The sequence below is a fragment of the Acomys minous genome, assembly GCF_964271855.1.
Source record: "Acomys minous genome assembly, chromosome: 5".
Classification (NCBI taxonomy): Eukaryota; Metazoa; Chordata; class Mammalia; order Rodentia; family Muridae; genus Acomys; species Acomys minous.
In genome coordinates this window covers 125,365,243-125,387,588 of record NC_140494.1, presented here as the reverse complement: position 1 = coordinate 125,387,588, position 22,346 = coordinate 125,365,243, and the positions used below count along the sequence as shown (strand labels likewise).

The following is a 22,346-nucleotide window of genomic DNA, read 5'->3' as shown; positions in this document are numbered from 1 at the left end:
CGCTGGCTCCCTCCGCCCACTTCTCCTGAGCTTGGGCCACAGTTGTGTAGCTAAAAGACTCCCATGTTTAAAAACGACATCAACTGCTGGGGGGTAGTGGCGCACGCCTTTAATCCCAGCACTCGGGAGGCAGAGGCAGGCGGATCGCTGTGAGTTCGAGGCCAGCCTGGTCTACAGTGCAAGTCCAGGACAGCCAAGGCTACACAGAGAAACCCTGACTCCATAAACAAAAGGAAACAAAAACAAAAACGTCAACAACAGCAACAACAACCATGGAAGCTGCAGAACAGACTCTCACCAAGGGACTTTGTGGCCTGCTTCGCTCCTCGCTCCCGCCTTACACATACGATGGGTCTGTTTGCTCTGCCATTGCACCCTTTTCGGCCCTCAGCAAGTCTCAACCCTTACCCTCACCACCCTGAGCCCTGGCCTCCACTAGAACAGATGACTTTTAAGAATAGTCCTGATCAATTCTGATTAAATTATGGAGGCAGGGAGCTGGAGGCACAGCTCAACAATTAAGAGCATCTTTCTCTTGCAGAAGGCCCAGGTTCAGTTCCCAGCACCCATGTGGTAGCTCGCAACCATCCATAAAGCCAGTTACAGGGGCTCCAACCCCCTTCTCTGACCTCCAGGGGACACCAGGCACACACAGGGTCACAACATACCTGTAGGTAAACACTCATACACATAAAATAAGATAAATTACCGGGTGGTGGTGGCGCACGCCTTTAATCCCTTGGGAGGCAGAGGCAGGTGGATCGCTGTGAGTTCGAGGCCAACCTGGTCTACAATGCAAGTCCAGGACAGCCAAGGCTACACAGAGAAACCCTGTCTTGAAAAACAAACAAACAATAAATAAATAAATAAGTCCATCTAAAAAGAACATGAGCTCCCAGTGTGACAGGCCTACAATGGAGTCCTGGCTGCCCTCCTCAGACAGTGTGACATTAGGCATAGAACTTCACTTCTCTTGTTTCCCTCAACTGTCAAAAGGGAACGTTGAGTCCACTTGCACTGATCTTCCAGGACAGGGAGGACTCTGAGGAGGCTCTGACGAGGACAGAAGATCGCTGACACGGGCCAGTCACTTCACGTTCTCAGAGGCAGGAAATGCCAGCACAAAGCTCCAGAGCAAGGCGAGGGACAGGGCGCTACCTAGAGAGAGCTCCCGGATTTCAGCCCCGGCATTCTCTGGGATTTGCTGGGCCTCCTGACTTCTGTGGTAGCACAGTTCTGTTCCCTGAGGAACTCTACGCTCCGGGGCTGAGCTGCTTCATCCACAGGCTGAGGATTGCCTCTGCATCACATGGCGGTGTAAGAATTAAATACGAGATGGCACAGTGGTTAAAGCTGCCAGCTGCCTAAGCCTGACAGCCTGAGCTCGGTCTCCAGGACCCACATGATGGAAGGAGAGAACCAACTCCCACAGGTTGCCCCCACATGTATGCATAAATATGCATACACAGAAAAAACGATCTAATTAAATAATTAAAAGAATTAAATACAGTGGGGCTGGGGAGATGGCTCCGGGCTAAGAACCTGAGTCCTTTGGTCAGTTCATGTAACCTCTTAGTACTCTGGCTGGAGGGGATCTGATGCATCTTGTCTCTAGGACACTCACACTCATGCACACACACACACACACATAAACAAATAGGTAAACCCTTTTTTTTTTTAAACCAAAGAATTAGTGGCGAGTGCTCCGTGGAAGAAAGTGGGTCCTCTTTTCCACTCTCCCTGAATCCCAGGGCTTATGAGAGCAAGGGCGTGACTCAGGCTGTCTAAGCCATGTTTAACTCAGAGCAGCTTCCAGATAGCTCTGTGCTTAATTACAGAGGGGTAGGGTAGGGAAGGGGGGGGGCTGTGTGTGTAGGCCAACGGGTTAAGGCTGAAGCACCCAGAAGCCAGCGTGGAGGTGGAAGACCTTCAGTCCAACGGGGAAACACTTTTGTGTAATATGAAGTTTGATGTGACAGATGGGAGGTTCAAGAATAAAAGCTAATTAATGATTTAGGAAGAGCATGGGATGGTAGTCTCAGCACTCTGGAAGGCAGTGGCAGGGGTCTGTGAGTTCAAGGCCAGCCTGGTCTACAAAGCGAGTCCAGGACAGCCAAGGCTACACAGAGAAACCCTGTCTCGAAACACAAAACAAGCAAAAAACAAAAAGAGTACGGGATGGGATTGGGGTGGGGGAAGGTTCATAGTAAGCTGTTGGGGAGGCAGCAATTAATTTGGATTTTAAGAAAAAAGTAAACCTTGTGGCTGCTGGGAATTGAACTAAGGTCTTTTGGAAGAACAGCCAATGCTCTTAACCTCTAAGCCACCTCTACAGCACCCTAAAAGTATACATATTAAGAGAGGAACAGCAAGGGAAAAAAAGAAAGAAAAAAAAAGTCACAGAAGTTTGGGGGACCTCTGGCCTCAGTTTCATTGTGGCCTGATGCCTAAGATAGGAAGCTCGCTGTGGGCCTGACATAAAGGGCCCAGACACAAACAAACATGAGGGAGGCCCGGCCTCTCCCCAAGCTGCCTTCTCCTCTTTGCCTTCTGGGGCCCCCGTAGCTCTTGGAGGAATGTGAACTCCCAGCAGAAGTGGGCACAAAAGAGGAGGGGTTTGTACAAGATCGAGACACACCCTCTGCAAGATTACCGGAAGGGCTCAGAAGTAAAAATAGCCGATGACTTCATCGTTGTTGTTGTTGTTGTTTGGGCTTTTGTTTTGTTTTGTTGGTTTTTGAGGCAGGGTCTTACCAGGTAACTGACCAGCTGGCTTCCAACACACCGAGACCCCGCCTTTTGCTGCCTCCAGAGCCTGGAGATTAGAGTGTACACCATGCACCTGGCTGTTTGTTTTGGGACACAGAAGTCTTATTATGTTGCTAACATTAGCCCCAAACACTTACTTTCAAAGACAAACAGAAAAAGGAAGAGAAAACAACTGCCCTACCTTATATCTCTCCCACTCCCCAGGAGCGTTCAAATAAAGGAAAATGGCTCGGTGCTTGTGGGTCTTTTATGTGCCATAGGCTGAGACCCCAAACTAGATCACCAGTCCCACCTTCACCCCATCACACATGCAGTCTGCGGTCTGGGAAAAGCCAACAGGCATCGCCTCGTGTGTAAACCAATGGGTTAAGTGGGATTCTCTTTACGCACTCTGTTCCAGTCAGTATTTCCCTGTTCTGCCCCACTGGTCCTTATGAAGGATGGAGGAGGCCAAACTATATAAGTTAGCATTTCTCTAAACACTCTAGAAACTGGAGCTGAGGTTGTGTGTACAGCCAGATATCCAGAGCTCAGAGTGCAGCAGCTGTCCTGGACTCACTCTGTAGACCAGGCTGGCCTCGAACTCACAGGGATCCGCCTGCCTCTGCCTCCCAAGTGCAGGGATTAAAGGTGTGCGCCACCACACTTGGCTTAAACTGGCCCATTTTATCTTATTTTTTATTTTTTGGGTTTTTTCGAGACAGGGTTTCTCTGTGTAGCCTTGGCTGTCCTGGACTCACTCTGTAGACCAGGCTGGCCTCGAACTCACAGCGATCCACCTGCCCCTGCCTCCCGAGTGCTGGGATTAAAGGCGTGCGCCACCACGCCCGGCTACCTGGCCCATTTTAAGTCTATCTCGCATTATTCTCCCTTAAGCAACCAATCCTCTCCCTTCACCTCTAACCTGGCCATGAGTCATCCTCTGTAATCCACTTGTTTACTGCCCCGCTACATCAGTAAATCACAGACTGCAAGAAGACGTGGCACGCATTTTACCTGCTTCTGCTTTAGGCGATGCCTCACACAGTAGGTCCTCAATAATATGTAAAGTGGCGAGAGTAAAGCTAATCTTTTTACAAGTTGAGTGGTTATAGGCTTAGAGCTTCGCACAGTCACTAGAGCATTCCACATAGCATGCTCGGCTGCGTGCCCCAGCACCTCCTACTCCTAAAGCAACTGTGTGGTTACCTCAAAGCAGCTCTAATTCCAGCCCACTCTATAGCCCCCTGCAGGAGCCTTTGCTACCTTGAACCTCGGTTACAGCTGTCAAAAGGGGATCCTGGAAGGAGGGACTTTTTTTTTTTTAATGTATACAGTGCTCTGCCTGCATGTACACCTGCAGGTTAGAAGAGGGCATCAGACCACATTATAGATGTTTGTGGGTTGCTGGGAATTGAACTCAGGACCTCTGGAAGAGCACTCAGTATTCTTAACCTCTGAGCCATCTCTCCTGCCCAGAAGGAAGGACTTTCAATGGCCGTCTAGTGCACCTGGCCTCCAGCCACCTCCTGGCATGTTTGACCACAGCACAGGTCCCTCCCAGTCTCTGCCAACTCTTCCAAGCTTTTGGAAGGGAGGACCCCAGGCTGTGAGGCACACGCAGTCTTCACACTTGCGGCAAGGGGGTGGGGGGTGGGGCAAAACACAATTGTCTCCCAGTTCTAATAGCACATGTCCAAAGTGGTGGGGAGGCAAGGCAAGGGCAGAGTGACAAGAATTCCCCAGGAACAGCCTCTGCGTCCTTCTCCAGGGGCCCTTGCCCTGCCAACTGCTCAATTTCTCTGCCCCTCAGATACCCAGTCCAGTCCCCGCCGGCCTTGTCATCAAGCATGCTTCTAGCCAGGCTGGAGTTCAGGAGGGACACATAGTCCCTTGCTCATTCTTGTACCCATGGCACAGAACACAGGCCAAGGCAAGGACACAGACTCAAACACCTCTGGCAGTTCCCTGCCAGGTGGGGGAGGGGGGGTACTGAAAGGCCTGAAGCAGGGGGACCCTGATTTTCCATTCAGCAGCAGTCTCCAGCAGAGCACCCCAAAGTTTCTTTCTATCCTTCTCGCACCCCTTTTCAAGGTCCAAGATTAGCAACCGAATGCTGAGGAGCCTGGAAGTCTGCAGACATTTGCTCGCCAACCCAACCAGCCTGCTGGGTCAGTTACTCCCTGACCTGTGCCCCCCCCATCCCCACCCCCCACCCCTACTGCCTGGCATTGTTCAGTTTACCTCTAAAAACAGAGGAGGAGATAAGAATTAGCGCTAATCCAACTGTTCTGAAGACGGAGAGCGGCCTCCTGTTTTACCTGTCTGCTTCTATGGGCACCTAAACAGCCTGTGGTTTTACTCTGTTGGGTGTCTAAAGGGCTGAGGTGGCGTGCCCTGGGGAATACAGGTGAGTGTGCAAGTGCTTTGCCCACAGGAAAGAGCAGGACAGGTGTGCAGGGACAAACTGGACAGGTCAGGACAGCTGCTTTTGTTTCTTGCTGTCCTCTGCAAATTTAAGAAACTCACTTAAACCCTGCTCCACCATCTCCCACCTCTAAGACCAGGGTGAAGGCAGCTTCTATCCTCAACATGGTTTTGAGACCAGGACTTCGGGACTAGTGTACTGTAACCACTGAAATCCCATCGAAATATCAACCACTCTTAGAACTGGAAGTCCGGGGACTGGGGGGGAGGGGGCGGGGGGGGGGGGGAGCTTCAGAAAATCCAGCCTCTCATCCAGCCTGTGATGAGGTTTAGCACAGGCCTGCCGTGGGCTGAGCAAACGTGACAACTCAGATCCCAGAAACTTCCTGAGGAGGCTGGCGTGGCTGTTATTCAATACAAATCCCTCCTCGGGAGGATTTCTTCACCTCCCACTCAGACTCCAGACACCAAGAACAAAACCCAGAGGTCAGATGTCCAGTCAGCTTTGTGGGGTCAAAAAAGCACCAAGCTTCTAAAAGATTTCCCACAGTTAGCGTGTATACGGAGAACGCAGCCCCCAGCTGTGAACCGCTGCTGCGGGCATCGCCCATGAGAATGAATACGCCTTGAGCCTGCTTTGAAAGCATCCCAAGAGTGACATGATGTGCTTTACAACACTAGCCAGCCAAGAGAAGAGTAAGCGCCACCGCCTTCCTCGCCACCACCTCTCACGCAAACTCTTACCTCCCCAGCTCCTCTCCAATATCATAAAAGTCATCCACCCTCTGCTGCTTGAACGTCTCCATGCTCGGGCTCCTCATGGAGGCCTGGACCACACAATCCTGAAACACAAGGAAACCGAAGCTTAGGATGGCCATGCAAATCAGAACAAGCCAGAGTCTGAGTTTGAAAAGCAACCAACTGCAAGAGAGAAAAAAGTTTAAGTTGCCCACAGCCGGCCTGTGTATACTTTTGTGGTTTGGGGGTGGGGGCAGGGGGACGGGGGCGGGGGCATGTCACCACAACATGAGGAATTGTATTAAAAGGTCAGAGCATTAGGGAAGGTTGAGACCCACGGGTGGTAAGTGGTGGTATATGGTATCCTGGCTAATTTTATGTCAATTTGACACAAGCTAGAGTAATCCAGAAAGAAAGAACCTCAGCTGCCTGCATAAGATCTGGGGAGGGAAAAACCAAAAAACAAAAAAACAAAACAAAACAAAAAAGATCTGAGGAGGGCCCAGACCATGATGGGTGGTGTCACCCCTGGGCTGCTGGCCCTGGTTTCTATAAGAAATCAGGCTAAGCAAGCTACTGGGAGCAAGCCAGTAAGCAGCACCCCTCCATGGCCTCTGCATCAGCTCCTGCCTCCAGGTTCCTGCCCCTGACTTCCTTCAGTGATGAGGTAACACGGGAGTGTGAACCAAATAAACCCTTTGCTCCTCAAGTTTCTTTGGTCATGGTGTTTCATTCCAACAATAGCAACTCTAACGCATGTTGTTTTTATTGCTCTCTTAAATTGTATTTTATTTATATTTATGTGTATGTGTGTGTTTATGGGTACGTGCACACGAGTACAGATGCCAAGCAGGCCAGGGGTGGGTAGCAGATGCCCAGGCAATGGAGTTACAGGCAGTTGTGGGCCATTCCATACGTGTTCTGGAAACTCAACTCAGGTCCTCTGGAAAAGCAGGAGTAAGAGTAAGAGCTCATTAAAAAAAAAAAAAAAAAAAGTAAGAGCTCTTAATTCCTGAGCCATCTCCCCAAACCCATTATTTGGTTCCTCTTATTTTTTATTTCCTTATTTCTTATTTCTGTCGGTTGGTTTTTGACACAGGGTCTTCCTATGGGCCTATGCTGGTCTAGAACTTATTAGCTGGCCTTAAATTTGTAGTAATCTTCCTGTTTCGGCCTCCCCAGGTCTGACATCTCAAGCATATACCACCACACCTATCTCCAACTTGTTAAAGAAATGGGAAAAGGGTCCCCTCCCCCTGTTTGCTCAGATCTGTCTGAAGAGGTTCACCAAAAGCCAGGACCATGGGAACTTCAGCCGCTGTCCTCACTAAGTGCAGCTCTACTGAGAAAAGAGGTGTCTGCAGCTGGGAACCTGTGACCCCAGGAGGACGGAGGGCTCAAAGGCAGCCTTGGCTAAACAGTGAGACCCTGTCTCAAAAAGCCAAGAGCCAGGGCTGGAGAGATGGCTGGAGAGTGGTTAAGCACACTTGTTGCTCTTCCAGAGGACATGGGTTCGATTCCCAGCACCCACATAGTAGGTTGCCATCATATGTAGCTCTAGCTCTGGGGATCTGATGGCCTGTTCTGGCCTCAGCTAGCACTGTGTACTTGTGATATGCAGGCACGTAAAATACTTTTTAATATTGCATTTAATTTATGTGTGCTGGTGTGAGGGTGTCAGATCTTGGAGTCAAAGACAGTTGTGAGCTGCCATGCAGGTGCTGGGAATTGAACCCGGGTCCTTTGGAAGAGCAGGCAGTGCTCTTAACCACTGAGCCATCTCTCCAGCCCCACATCAAATATTTTTAAAGCCAAAATATGGGGATGCAGCATAGAGGTAGATAGAATATTTACCCAGCATCCAGCATGTAAAGTCCAGTTTTGCTTGTGTAAATTGTTTAGGTTACCAGACACTTAGCTTTCCCATCTGTAAAATAGGGCCAATACTGTTAAAAATCATCAATTTCAAGACATGAAATTGTTTCGTGAATGATTAAGTGCTGTGGAAAGACAAGGGATTATCATGACCTCAGATGGCGACAAGTCTAAACAGATTGGCAGGGGCTCATTCATCACCTCAGAGGGAACATGGGTGGGGACGGTGTGACAAACTAAAACAGCACCGGGAGTCGGGAGCCTGAGGTGATGGATCCAGTGCTACCCACACCCAGCTTTGTGACCTCATCACTTGGCAGAGGAACACCGCTTCTTCCCCTGTGGAACATGGCCACCTCTGCCTGACACAGGGCAGCTTGCGCCCCGGGGAGTCCTCACTGTGGGAGACCTCACTGTGGGGCTTGCATCTTTATCTGCAGTCCCCTTCCCTAAGGAGCCCACCTAAGGACAGCATCCTGAGGGCGGGGCCCCATTACAGAGATAGCACCAGCCTGCCTATGGATGCTTCACTCAAGGGTCCTCAGCAAAGGTCTCTCTGCCCATTCTGGTTACCATGGGCAGGTTTTCTTCCACCTGCCAATCAAATGCCAACCACACTCAAGACATGACCCTGAAAGACTGTCCTCTCTAGAGATGAGGGAGTAGAGAGGGTCATCATATGTGACAAGTCTTACCAACATTGGGAGACTGGGGCTGTTCCAGATTTCAAGTGATATATATATTTTTTTTTCTCCTTCTCACAAACCAGAGCCCCGTTACCAAAATGCCCCCCTTCATCCCCCCCTTCTGTCAAAGCACACAGATCCCTGAGAACTGCGACCCCCTCAAACAGAGCTGGCCAGGCTCTCAGGTCTCACCCTTAGGGCCACCAGCCCATGGGCACCCATGAGCTTTCATGTAACCTTCTTCTTTGTGCCCACTGTGCAGCCAGCGAGGGCCTGGGTGTGCACAGATAGTAAAAAAAGGTGCAAGCCTAGGCGCAGGGCTAGGTTGCTGTATGTTACCCCTGTCACCCACAGCCTTAGGTGGGCGCCCTTGCTCATCCTCAGCCTCCTCTAAACAGAGTCACCCCTATAATTCCTGACATCTACTTCATATACCAGTGTGGGGATCCAGTGCAAAAAACGAAAAACAAAAAAAGACCCAGGACACTGTACAAGTAAAGAGGATGACTTTGCCGTTACTTCACTTACCCTAGACCACTGGGTCTCTGCTTCCCATGGCTTGGAGACAACCAATTCAACTCCCTTTTCAGGAAAAGATTTTTATGGTTTGACATGACCGGAGTCAGAAACTGAACCGGTGTTCACTCTCGCATCCCTGCAAGCCTCCTGAAACCAACACTCATTCCAACAAACCATCTGTCCGGCTCTTAGAGGAGGGCACCAATCTCACACAGAGAGATAAAAGCAAAAAACCCCTCGAAATGTTGCTGGCAGGAACGCGAAACATGGGTCCCAGGACAGCTATGAGCTTTCCTCTGGTGAGAGGCCAGCTCCGTTTGTCATCAGGAACTGAACTGGATTCAAAGAAGCCACAGTTTCCCCAGGGGGAAAAAAAATGGCCAAGGGTGGAGTGGAGGACAAGGGAACTCGGACACAGCTTAACACCCTGGCCCACATGTCGTATGTTCCAGCCACTGTGGGCCTCTCCTGTCCTCCTGGTTCACCTGCCATGTCACCCCTCCAGAAGGACTCTTTTCATGAGAAGCTCACCTGACGGCTGCTCCAAGCCCTCAGGGTCTAGTGGCCCAAGTGCCACCTTCTCTGTGAGGCTCCAGGACTCTGTTCTTCCCCTCTTCAAATTCTAGAAAAATCCTCTTACTGGGATTAGGTTAGAATTTTCTCATCCTGGTTCATAACCTGTGCCTATCTCAAAAAGAAAGGCAAAGAGACTGGAGAGGTGGCTCAGTGGTTAAGAGCACGGACTGCTCTTGCAAAGGACCTACGTTTAATTCCCAGCATCCACATGGAAACTGTAGCTATAGTTTCAGGGGAACTGACACCCTTTCCTGGCCTCCACAGGCACCAGGCACAAATGTGGCATACAGACATACATGCAGGCAAGGCACTCATACACATAAAATAAAAATAAATCTGAAAGAAGGAGAGAGAGAAAGGGAGGGAGGGAGAGAGAGGGATTCAGATCTGAGTTCTGTCACTTATGACCACATTGCCCTTAGCTGAGCGCAAGGTAGCTTTCCTGGCCTTCACACTACCTTCCATGGAAAACGGTCCTGCTGTGGGTGAGCGTATACAACAACCAGAGCACCCAGACACTGCCAGGGGGTACGCACTGGGGAAAATCACACTGAATACTGTGGGACCATTTTGGGGGAGCATATTGTATCCAGAATGATCCATGCAGCAACAACTAAACTACTAGCAAAAAACAAAAATTGAAACCAGTCAAATGCCCATCAATGGAAGAATAGATAGACCCAATGAATACACACACACACACACACACGTAATGAATTGTGACTACACAAGTGTGAATTAGTGCAGTATTCACAAGCATGAAGAACAAAAGCAATCGGATCCTCAATTTGGAGAAGACTCATTCACAGGGCTGAAGCTGCATCTCAGGCATCAGGGTATGTCTGTAGCATGTACAAAGCCCCGGCTTCCAGCCCCAGCAACAAATGCATGGGTATGTTTGGCACACACGTGTAATCTCAACGTGTAATCTCAGCACTCAGGAGGTGCACTGAGTTCCAGGCCAGTGTGGGCTACAGTGGAAGACCCTCTCTCCAAGAAGAAAAAGAAACGGAAAAATAAAAGTGCTGGGGACATAGTTCAGTTTGTAAAGCGCTTGCCTAGCAGACACAAGCAGCCTGGCTTCAACCCTCAGCACGCCACAAACCAGGTACGGTGGCTCACACCTATCCTATCAGCACGCCAGGGGCGGAGGCAGAGAAATCAGAAGTTCAAGGTCATCCTCAGCTATATAATGAGTTCAAGGCCAGCCTGGGATATATGAGATCCTGCTGGGGGAGGGAGACAGAGTAAACTAATATCTACTTTATCTTTTTAACTGTTTTTTAGATTTATTTCTCTGTCCGGATATGGTTGCTTTGCCTGCGTGTATGTCTATGCGCCACATGTGTGCAGTACCCAAAGAGACCAGAAGAGGGCATCAGATCCTCTGAACTAGAGTTACCGATGGCTTTGAGCCATCATGTGGGTGCTTGTTATCAAACCCAGGTCCCCTGGAAGAGCCCCAGTGCTGTTAACTACTGAACCATCTCTTCAGTACCCTAATAATGGTCTACTTTGTAAGGAAGATGGCATGTATGAAATGTTTCTGGAGCCTCATGAAGCCAAAGAGTGTAACCTCACCTCCGCCCCTATGTAGTAGCTAACATGCAACAAGTACTCAACAAATGGTGATCTGCAGTTGGTGCCTCAGCCTCCTTTCTCGAAGCCACAGCACAGATACTTTGCTGTCAAGTAAAGCACCTGTGGCAGCTTGTCCCCCTTCTGTGACACCTCCTGAATTGGTAAACTGTCAGAGCCAAGCACAGCGACTCGGAAAAGCTGAAGCCACACATCAGAGGCAAGGGGCATGACTGCAACCTTTGACTAGAGGCTTAGGCTACCAGCATCAGACATTGCAAAGATGACACCATTGGGGTGTCCATACTTCTCCCAGGGGGGCCCTGGGAACTCACCTTCCTGCCCATGGCCCGAACACCAAGCAACACTCTAGGAGGTAACACGGACATCCTAGGAGCCCACGGGAAGGGACCCTCCTGTATACCTTTGCGGTTTAAATTCTTCCTCAGAAGTCAGCAGGCTGAGGAAGTGGGCCCAAACACTCCCATGCTATCCTTGCTGTGGGCTGGGGTGTTGGGTTAAAAACTCACCTCAAAACAAAAGTCTGAACCTGCTGGGGTCCAGTCTGACTCACTTGTTTGACAAAAGGAGGCCTGTGTCTGTAGTCCAGATGGGAAGGGACGCACCCACCATCACCCAGCGAGGCCATTAAGCTCCAAGGGTGGCCTAAGAATGGAGAGCCAGGGCTGGAGAGATGGCTCAGAGGTTAAGGACACTGCCTGCTCCTCCAAAGGTCCCGAGTTCAATTCCCAGCAACCAAATGGTGGCTCACAACCATCTATAATGTGATCTGATACCTTCTAGCCTTCAGGTGTACATGCAGGCAGAGTACTGCATACATAATAATAAATAAATCTTTTAAAAAGAAAAAAGAAAAAAAAAGAATGGAGAGCCAGTGACTTCTGGGAGGACAGCTCCAAGGTAGGGGAAGGTGCCCAGGTCGGGACCACCGCCCCACACTCCCTAAGTCTCCCTCCTAGTCAGAGCCCAACATGCAGTGTTAACTGTGAACTTCTCACCCCACCTCAACCTCAGAAAGAGAAACCAGACTATGGCAGGATCAGGCAGTGGTTTGGCACACACACACACACACACACACACATGCACACACACACACACACACACACACACACACATGCACACACGCGCACACACACACGCACCTATAAAGAATCCCCAGACTCAGGCTCTCTTTTGGGCAGCTGCCGGCAGAAAGGAGGGGACTCTTAGCATCACAGAACCCCTTTGGACAATCCCTGATAAGGAAGCTGAGGCTCAGAGAGGGTCAGCCTCCTGCCTGAGTTGACACCGGAAAACTCCATCTTTCGCTGAAAGGTTCAGTTTCTCTGGGCACCCACCGGATTGTTTGCCTGCCCATCTAGCAGAATGGAAGGCTCTAGGGAAGTGGTCAGAGTCGGCTGGCTCTTATTCCTGACAGCAGGAAGCTTGCTGCCACGAGGCAGCAGAAAGCCGACCCCTGTTCAAGCCTCCATGGAAGCTACTAGGCTATCAACGCCAAGAACTTAACAGCGGGTGGATGGGGCAGAAAACGGGCTTTGAACTGAACCCTGAAGCAACTGAGGTGCCAGCCCCTCTTAGTCAACAACACTCCCGAGGATGCCAAGGCAGTTGGGAACCAATGTCAGAAACCAAAAGAGCTGCCCACAGCTGCCTTCAGATTCGAGGAGCCACGGAGTGGCCCTCCACCTGCCCAAAGCTCATTAGGCCACACTAGAGGTTCATTTCACAGGAAGCAACCTCCTGAGCCGAGATGGGAGGAGGTGAGCCCACAGAGGTTAGGCTTGTCTCTCCTAAAGGTTGCTCCCCTTTAAGGGGGCCAAACTTGATAGGTGTGGTTGTTTCCCTTCTCCTGCCCAGGTGTCAGGCCTCTCTGTCCGACCAGTGCCAAGCTTAGGAGGCACCCCGAGGTAGCGGCGTGCAGACTGGCCTCCGGGTGCCGCACAAACCACAGGAGGGCCATATCGTAGACAGGCAAGCAATGCCGGGCCACCCCATCCCCTGCTGCCGTCGAGCCCCGCGGCCCAGGCGCTACTCACGGTGAAAGGCTGCGCTGCATGCGCGACGGGCAGGACAGGCACCCAGGCGCCGCGGGGTGCACGGCGCTCAGCTCAGCTCTGCTCCTTGCGCCCAGCGTCCGACCGCAGAGCCGCAGGGGAGCCTAGGGGGCGGAGCGGCCAGTCCCGTCCCAGGCGCCGGCTGGAGGTGCGCCCGGACACTCGGCCCGGAGCTCGGGGCGCCCCCTGCTGGAACCCTAGCGGAACCGCCCCGAGGTGAGGGCTCCGATGCTCAGGAGACCAGCTGGGTTCCCTGAGTCCTTTCTCGCCCTGTCTCTCACAGCTGGGCCAGCTGTGGCGAATCAACTTGAATGAGCTGATGATCCACGCACTACACAGCCCGACACAACTGCCCAGAAAACAGTGTTTCTCTTCCCTTTGTCACCTACCCACGCACACCCTGAAGAAATCCCAGTACCCCACCGCCCCAACTCCCAGCTCCAGAATCCCCGGACTACATAGATTCTCTGGGGACCTCACCCACTTTGATTCACAAAGGGCAGGAAGTTCTCATGCCCTCACTGATCCCCAACCCAGCTTGGGGGTTGTCCGCGTTTGCGCTTTCCTCACCAGCCCTGGCCCCATTCCTGAGTGCAGCCCGTCTGTCAGCATTAAGTTTGTCTTAATGAAGGTCTCGGGAGTGGATTCTTCTCTCTTCTTTCTGACAGAAAGTATCAGAAGAGAAAAGATATCGCGTGGTAGGGTTGGTGTCTGGGGACAAAACTGAAGCCAAGTGTAGTGATCTCAGTTCGAGACCAGAGGCCTTTCAAGGAGGGAAAATGAAGACGGCCACCTAGGAGCGTCCAGCCCTAAGTCACTGAGACTTGGCTGGATCTAGAGCCACCTAGGAGATAATGCTCTGCGCATGCCCATAGGAATTTCTACATTGAGTTACCTGAGTTTTGGCAAGATCCACCCTAGATGTGGACCAGCAATATTCCATGAGCGGGAATCCAGGACTTTAAAAAGTGGGGCGGGGAGAAACAGTGGATAGGTGACTGCCTCTCTCTCTCTCTCTCTCTCTCTCTCTCTCTCTCTCTCTCTCTCTCACTCACTCTGTCTGTCTCCCTCCCTCCCTATCTCCCTCCTTGCAACTTGGGGCACACTGCACACTGTAACCAGCTCCTCACACTCTCGCTGCGAGGACCCTCCAACTGTGAGCCAAAATAAGCCGTTTCTTGAGCTGCTTCCCCCACCCTTGGGTGTTTTTCTCACAACAAGAAAAGTAACACTTGGTGCCAGATAAGTTGGCAGAACCTAGTGACCTCCTGAGAAAGAGGGAGGGAAGGCATGGAACTGGTGTACGTGCTGGGCATGCTAAGCAACACTGGGGCTTTGAGGGCTAAGGAAGGACTACAGGGTAGATCCGAGCTGGAAGTTTACTTACTGCGTGACCCCAGGCAGATGACTTGATTTCTCTGTGCCTCATCTCCGGAAGTCAAGCGGAGCTGAAAATAGCATGTTGGGTTAGTTTTCAACACCTTTGAGCATCTTAGATCAGTGCCTTGCCTTGGGTCAGTGAGTTTTAGCAGTCCCTGTTATTCTGTAAGTGTCCCTGGTGTGAGCTCCCTTGGGATGAAGATACATCTTACTCACCTTTGCACCCACTCCACCCTGCCCTCCCCCCTGCCCAGAGCAGGTTCCTAGGAGCAGGTACCAAATAAAGTCTGGAATGTAGACTTCTTGGCAATGGGCCCAGTGCTGACACTTCTTGTAGGCTGTCAGTAGTCAAGTCAGGTGGTTCCTCCACAGCTGGTCCCCTGCTCGGGTGGCACAGACAGGAAGCCACTTCTTCCCAAAGGTGGCCTAGGGACTTGGCTTTCAGGTCCTGGAGGTCCTGGGGCTTTTGTAACTAACTACAACCTCCTGGGCTTAGGCAAGGCCTTGAGCCCACTGTGGGAGGGGCCGGAGAGAGGAGGAAGAGCTAGGAGGCTTGGAGGAGAGGGGGTTCCTGGGCTGTGTGTGTGTGTGTGTGTGTGTGTGTGTGTGTGTGTGTGTGTGTGTGTGAGCTGATTCGCTCTGCAAGCGTTGCTCAGCACTTGTGGAGTCCTGACTGAGGAGAAGTGGAGGCCCAGGGCTTAAGAGTCAGGTCGATGCTGTGAGAGGTCTGGAGAAAAATGGAACCTGGAGTCAGGCTTGAAAGAAGAGCTGTATTGGCAGGAGGGACCAGAAGAGAACACTGGGATGTGGAAAATTGGGAACCTCTGTGTGCATAGAAATGTCTGTGGGCGTGAAACCACCTGTTGTGGCCTGCCCAGACTTCCTGACCAGCAGAGGGGCCACAGTGAGGAATCTTGACCCAAGCATCTGCCTTCTACTTAAGACAGAGGCTGGTGATACTGTACTTGACCAAGGCCCCAACCCATGGCTACTCACTGACAAGTTTATGTGGAGGAGTAACACGGGTCTATTTGTATCTTCTTTTTCAAGACAGGGTCTCTCTGTGTAGCCTTGGCTGTCCTGGACTCACTCTGTAGACCAGGCTGGCCTGGAACTCACAGCGATCCACCTGCCTCTGCCTCCCGAGTGCTGGGATGAAAGGCGTGCGCCACCACGCCCCGCCCCTCTTCTCTTCTTTGAGGTGTGGTTGCCTCATCTGTGCAATGAGAATAACTGTACCTTCAGGGATAATGTTAGGACAGCATCTCTCTCCCCCCCCCCATCACACACACACACACACACACACACACACACACACACACACACACACAGCCAAACACTTGAGAAAATAACAACATAAATGTCAGCATCCCTTCCCTGACCCCAGGCCCCCACCTTGAGACAGTCCGCCCTGTGTGTCTCTCTTCTTTCCTCCTTCATCTATCCACCTCATGCACCCAGACCTTCCCTGCTGCTGCCATAGAGACACTAACCTAGGGCGGGAACTCAGGGACAAGGAGAGGAGCTATCCTAGGAACAGATGTGGAAATTCTGCATTCTGGGGCCAGGCCAGGGTCTGGGCAGAGCCCCCACAGGGGCCCAGAGATGAGAGGGAAGGATGCTAAGTCCCTGGGAGGGAACCGAGTACGGAGGCTCCCGGAGGACAGGAACTCTTCCCTGAATTCACAGTCATATCTGCAAAGCCGAAGACCCAATTTCACATCCCTGTATTTGTTAACAGGCCCTTGAACCCTGTCCCCCTTCTGTGCCAATTACACAGTGGAGTCCAGCCAAGGCCTTTCAAGGATGCACATGGGAAGAGCAGAAACGCCAACATTTCCTCCCTAGCCTTCCCTGATGAGGGCTAGACCTGTGACTTCAGGATGGCTCCCCCCACACCCTTGGCTGACCCTTGACCCCTGCGTGTCCTGGCTTTTCCAGCCAGAGCCCCTGTTCTGCCCTTCTAAGTCTGCACGGTGACTCCATCTCAACCCAGCCCACGTCCCGACCCCATTAAGTACAGCTGCATCCTGGAAAACGAAATCCACCCATTTGCAGGGGCCTCTGTCCCAAGCAGGCCTGGCCTCCGTCCTTTTCAGACCTGTTCTCGAGGCTAAAGGACCCAGGCTCCCCTAGCTCTTTCCTTTGGTGGGAGCTGCCTGATCCCTAGTCTTGTTGTCATCATCCCAGCCACACAGAAGGTTTTCATCCTTCAACCTGGATCGCGTCAACAATGAGTTCATCGGAGCCAGTAAAATCATTATATTTTTCTATATTCTCAGAAATAGAGAATCAAAAAAAGTGCAAATATTTGCACTTACTGGCGTGGTCCAATCTCTCTTCCTATTTGGGTGCATTCCAGGCCAGGACTGTGAGATCCGAGAGGGGGGGGGGGGAGAACACCAGGTGACAAGTATAATTAATCTTTAAAAACACTATAAGTTAGCTGGACATGGTGGCACACGCCTGTAAATCCCAGCACTCAGGAGGCAGAGGCAGGCAGATCTCTGAGTTCGAGGCCAGCCTGTGTACAGAGTGAGTCCAAAATAGCCAAGTCTACACAGAGAAACTCTGTCCAAGAAAAAAAAAAAACCAACCTATCAAGTGAAATATTAGAACTCTAAGGATAGAGAAAACATTTAAAGGAACTAAGAAGGAAGGCATTTTATCTTAACAATACAAACCAGACTAACACTGACTTTATTTTCCTCCAAATTCAAGATTTAGGGAAATAAAATTTAGAAACCACAAGGAAGTGGCGCATGCCTTTAATCCCAGCACTCAAGAGGCAGAGGCAGGCAGATCGCTGTGAGTTTGAGCCCAGCCTGGTCTACAAAGCGAGTCCAGGACAGCCAGGGTTAACACAGAGAGACCTTGTCTGGAAAAACAAACAAACAAAAGAAAAAAGAAACCACAAGGAAAACTAAAATTAAACATTGTTGAAGATGGTTGCTTTAGCAGTTGGCTTGGTCCTTTTGGGTCTATGACAAATGCCTTAAACTAAGAAGCATCTAAAAAGTAGAAATGTTGCCAGGCGTAGTGGCAGTCACCTTTAATCCCAGCACTCTGGAGGCAGAGGTAGGTGGATCTCTGTGAGTTTGAGGCCAGCCTGGTCTACAAAGTGAGTCTAGGACAGCCAAGGCTACACAAAGAAACCCTGTCTCAAAAAATCAAACCAAAACAAAACAACAACAACAACTGAACAGTAGAAATGTTGCCACTTACAGCTCAGGAGGTGAGCAACTCTAAGCTGGGGGTCTTGGTGGATTTTCTCTTTTTCCTTTTCTTTCTTTCTTTTTTTCTATTTATTGTTGTTGTTGTCATTGGTGGTGGTGGGTGGTTGTGTTTGCAGACAGGGTTTCCCTGTGTAGCCCTGGCTGTCCTGGATCCCACTCTGTAGACTAGGCTGGCCTCAAACTCACAAAGATCTTCCTGCTTCTTCCTGCTGAGTGCTGGGGTTTAACGGTGTGAGCCACCACTGCACAGCTGAGTGCTCACTTTCTTGTCCATAAATGGTGCTTTCTTGTTAAAGGTGGAAAGGGCAAGATCTATGGGACCTTTTTTTTAAAAATAGCAGTTTTTGTTTTTTCTTTTTTAATGTATTTATTATGTACAGTGTTCTGCCTGCTTGTATACCTGCAGGCCAGGAGAGGGCACCAGATCTCATTTTAGATGGTTATGAGCCATCATGTGGTTGCTGGGAGTTGAACTTAGGACCTTAGGAAGAGCAGCCAGTGCTCTTAACCTCTGAGCCATCTCTCCAGCACATGGGACCTTTTTAAAATATTTCTTTTTATTTTTTCTTTGCCAACTTTTTTTTTTTTTTTGGTTTTTCGAGACAGGGTTTCTCTGTGTAGCCTTGGCTGTCCTGGACTCACTTTGTAGACCAAGCTGGCCTAGAACTCACAGCGATCCACCTGCCTCTGTCTCCACAAATGCTGGGATTAAAGGCGTGTGCCACCATACCCGGCAGGCAACTTCTTTTTTAATTTACTTTATGTGTGGGAGCTGGAGAGATGGCTCAGTGGTTTAGAGCACTGGCTGCTCTTCCAGAGGTCATGAGTTCAATTCCCAGAAACCACATGGTGGCTCACAACCATCTACAATGTGATCTGCTGCTGTGCAGGTGTTCACGCAGGCAGAGCACTGTACATATAATAGATAATAGATAAATAAATATTTAAAAAATAATAATAGTTTCCAGGCATGGTGGCACATGCCTTTAGTCCCAGCACTTGAGAAGCAGAGGCAGGCGGATCGCTGTTAGGCCAGCATGGTCTACAAAAGGGAGTCTAGGACAACCAAGGCTACACAGAGAAACCCTGTTTCAAAAATAATAATAATAGTCATTTATTTTAAAAAAAAAACAAGCTTAATCAATCAAACAAAATAGTCACAGTAAAGGCTGCAGTAAAAAAGACTAAGCTTAGGCCAGGTATGGTAGCTCACACCTTTAATCCCAGCACTTGGGAGGTGAGGCCAGGACAGCCAGGACTATAAGAGAAACCCTGTCTCAAAAAACCAAAAAAAAAAAAAAAAAAAAAAAGACTAAGCTTATACTCACAAGGACCTCTTCATGAAAAGAACTAAGAAATAACATGCTTAATGTCCATGAGGATAGTGTGTGTGTGTGTGTGTGTGTGTGTGTGTGTGTGTGTGTGTGCGCGCGAGTATAAACCAGAGGTCAGCTTCCGGAATCTTGCTCCATCATTCTCTCACTTGCATTCTTGAGACACTCACTGAGCCTGGAACTCCTCACTAAGTTATTATGTTGGCCTTGGCTCCGGTGGTAGGCCAGGAAGGTCTTGAAGTCTTCATTTTTCTGTCTTGGCAATCCTAGCAGCTGGCCTGCACCAACTAGGCTTAGTTCAAGACACTGTGTTCTCTTTCTAGATTTACCTTTTTGTTGTTGTTGTTGTTGTTTTGTTTTGTTTTGTTTTGTTGAGACAGGGTTTCTCTGTGTAGCTTTTGCTGTCCTGAACTCACTTTGTAGACCAGGCTGGCCTCAAACTCACAGGGATCCACCTTGTCTCTGCCTCCTGAGTGCTGGGATTAAAAGCTAGATTTACTTATTTTACGTAAATTTATTTTAAAAGGTTTTGCCCAAATATATGCATATATGTCACATAAGTGCCTGGTGCCCAAGGAAGGAACTAGACCCTTGGAACTGGACTTTTAGGTGGTTCTGAGATACCACGTGGGTTCTGGAGGCAGAGGCGGGAGGGTCAGAGGTTCAAGATAATCCTAGGGATGTCATGTTTGAGGCCAGCCTGGTCTCAGTGAGACACTATTATGACATTCTGGCCCACACCTATGGTTAAACCATTTAATAACTTGCCCACTGGTTGATTCTAACAATTAAAACCAGCACTTCGGAGGCAGAGACAAGCAGGTCACTGTGAGTTCAAAGCCAGCCCAATCTACAAAGCAAGTCCAGGACAGCCAAGGCTGCACAGAGAAACCCTGTCTTGAAAAGAAACCAAACAATAAAATAAATAAATAAATAAAAAATAAAAATAAAAACTTGCGGGTCATCTGATTTGTAGAGAACTGGCTTGGTGACTAAAAACACTTGTTCTTAGGGGCCAGGTGTAGGGCGCACACCTTTAATCCCAGCACTTTGGGAAGCAGAGGCAGGGGGATCAATGTGAGTTTGAGGCCAGCCTGGTCTACAAAGTGAGTCCAGGACAGCCAAGGCTACACAGAGAAACCCTGTCTAAAAAACAAAACAAAACAAACAAGCAAACAAAAAAACAAACACTTGCTCTAGCAGAGGACACTGGGTTCAGTTCCAACACCTATGTGGCAACTTAAAACTGTTGACAAGCCCAGTTCCAGGAGATCCAATGCCCTCTCTCAGGCTTTCTCAGGTTCCAGGCACACACCTGGTACACATATGTACACATATGTACATGGAGACAAACATCCATATACATAGAATAATAATAAATAAACTTTTTAAAAAAATGAATAGTAGGATTAGATTATGTGGAACCGTCCTCAGAGTTCCTTGTGGAGAAACCTGCAAGGCAGCCTGGAGCTGCGCACACATAGTCATGTGCGCTGACTCACCTGAGAAACTTCCCCTAACACAGCAAGAGAACCCTGATGTGAAAGCCTGGGGCTGCGGCAATGGGGACAGTCTGCTGCTCTGACCCACGTCAGCTTACCAAGCCCAACTAGAACACCAGCAGCAGCAGCAGCAAATCCCTAACAAACAACACATTCTCAAAAAATTACAATGGGGGTTGGCAAGATGCAAAAAAGGCACTTGCCACTGAGCCCAGACACCTGAGTTTTATCCCTGAGACCTACATGGTGGAAAGGAGAGAACCAAACCTTGCAAGTTGTCCTGACTTCCACAGGCACACACAGAAACTAATTAATGTAAAAACTTAAAAACACACACACACACACACCCCAATAGGCAGGGTGCACGCCTTTTAATCCCAGCACTCAGGGAGGCAGAGGCAGGCAGACTACACAGAGAAACTCTGTCTCAAAAAACAAAAACAAGGGCCTGGAGAGATGGCTCAGAGGTGAAGAGCACTGTCTGCTCTTACAAAGGTCCTGAGTTCAATTCCCAGCAACCACTTAAAAGGGCAAGGGCGGGGCATGAGGGACACGTGGTGGGCCACGCCTTCAATCCCAGCACTTGGGAGGCAGAGGCAGGCAAACTGCTGTGAGTTCCAGCCCAGTCTGGTCTACAAAGCTAGTCTAGGACCACCACGGCTACACAGAGAAACCTTGTCTTGAAAAACAAAAATGCAAAAAACAAACAAACAAACAAACAGAAACCCAGATAGTTTACAGGAAAGGAAACACAAATGCCTCTAGTTCGAATATAAAAGATGCTCAACTTCACCCATTAGAAAAATACCAGAACTTTATGGGTGTAGGGCTTTTTTGCCTGTCACTTGGGCAAAATCTAAGTCTGATAATGCCCTCCTATGTGAGCACATTCAAACACGGACGCAGCAGCATGGATTGGTGCGGTTTCTGTAGGGGACAGTCTGCTACTATCTGCCTAAATAGTAGCCATATACTCTTTGCCCACTACCCCATTTCCAGAAATTTACCTTAGAGATCACTTGTACGTAACAAATGTGAGGTGTGCCTAGAGTCGCCTACTGGGGTACAGTTTATAGCTGTAATGTGCTGGAAATAACCTAAAGGTCCAGCAGTATGATACATACAATGAAACTCTCGGAGGCTATCAAATGAGCAAGCTCTTTGTAAACTGATATGGGGGTGTACAAAAGATACATTGTTAGTTTAAAAGAATAAAGGAAACCCAGAGCAGAGCGGCCCTGCATGATGTATGCTAAAGGGGCATGTGTACTGTGATGTTTACCAAAGTAAACACCCTCTAGAGTGAGTAAGAAGTGACCAAGCAGAGAGGGAAGGAACTGGTTTGGGAAGGAGGCTTTTCACCCTATACGCTTCTGTGCTTAGTGCTGTTGAATCGTGCTATGGCGTTGCTTATTCAAACGGGGAATAAGTCATGGTAAACATATTTACTTGTTGGTTTTTCTTTTTTTTCAAGATTTCTTCATTATCTAACTGTATGCATGTGTGCCTTCATGAGTCTGTGCCACATGCGTGCAGGTCACCACAGAGGGCAGAAGAGGGCATCAGATCCCCTGAGGCTAGAGTTACAGGAGATTTCTTTTTTTTTTTTTTTTTAATATTTATTTATTATGTATACAGTGCTCTGCCTGCACATACACCTGAAGGCCAGAAG

At 49.6% G+C, this 22,346-nt stretch overlaps 1 protein-coding gene across 5 annotated transcripts in view; it reads right to left on the bottom strand.

Annotated features, from left to right (window-relative positions):
- DAPK2 (death associated protein kinase 2) overlaps positions 1–14,788 on the bottom strand; it is a 124,332-nt gene extending 109,544 nt beyond the window's left edge. Inside the window, exons 1-2 of one of the 5 annotated variants that reach the window (XM_084782381.1) lie at positions 14,610–14,788; positions 5,920–6,017 (exon numbers count right to left, since the gene is read on the bottom strand). In XM_084782381.1, the coding sequence (XP_084638507.1) occupies positions 5,920–6,017; positions 14,610–14,651 (140 nt within the window). In that variant the 5' untranslated portion in view covers positions 14,652–14,788. Of the gene's footprint in view, positions 1–5,919; positions 6,018–13,204; positions 13,535–14,609 lie in introns of those variants that run through there. The other 4 variants (XM_084782378.1, XM_084782385.1, XM_084782379.1 and 1 more) reach the window with 4 other exon arrangements.
- Between the last annotated feature and the right edge of the window lie 7,558 nt (positions 14,789–22,346).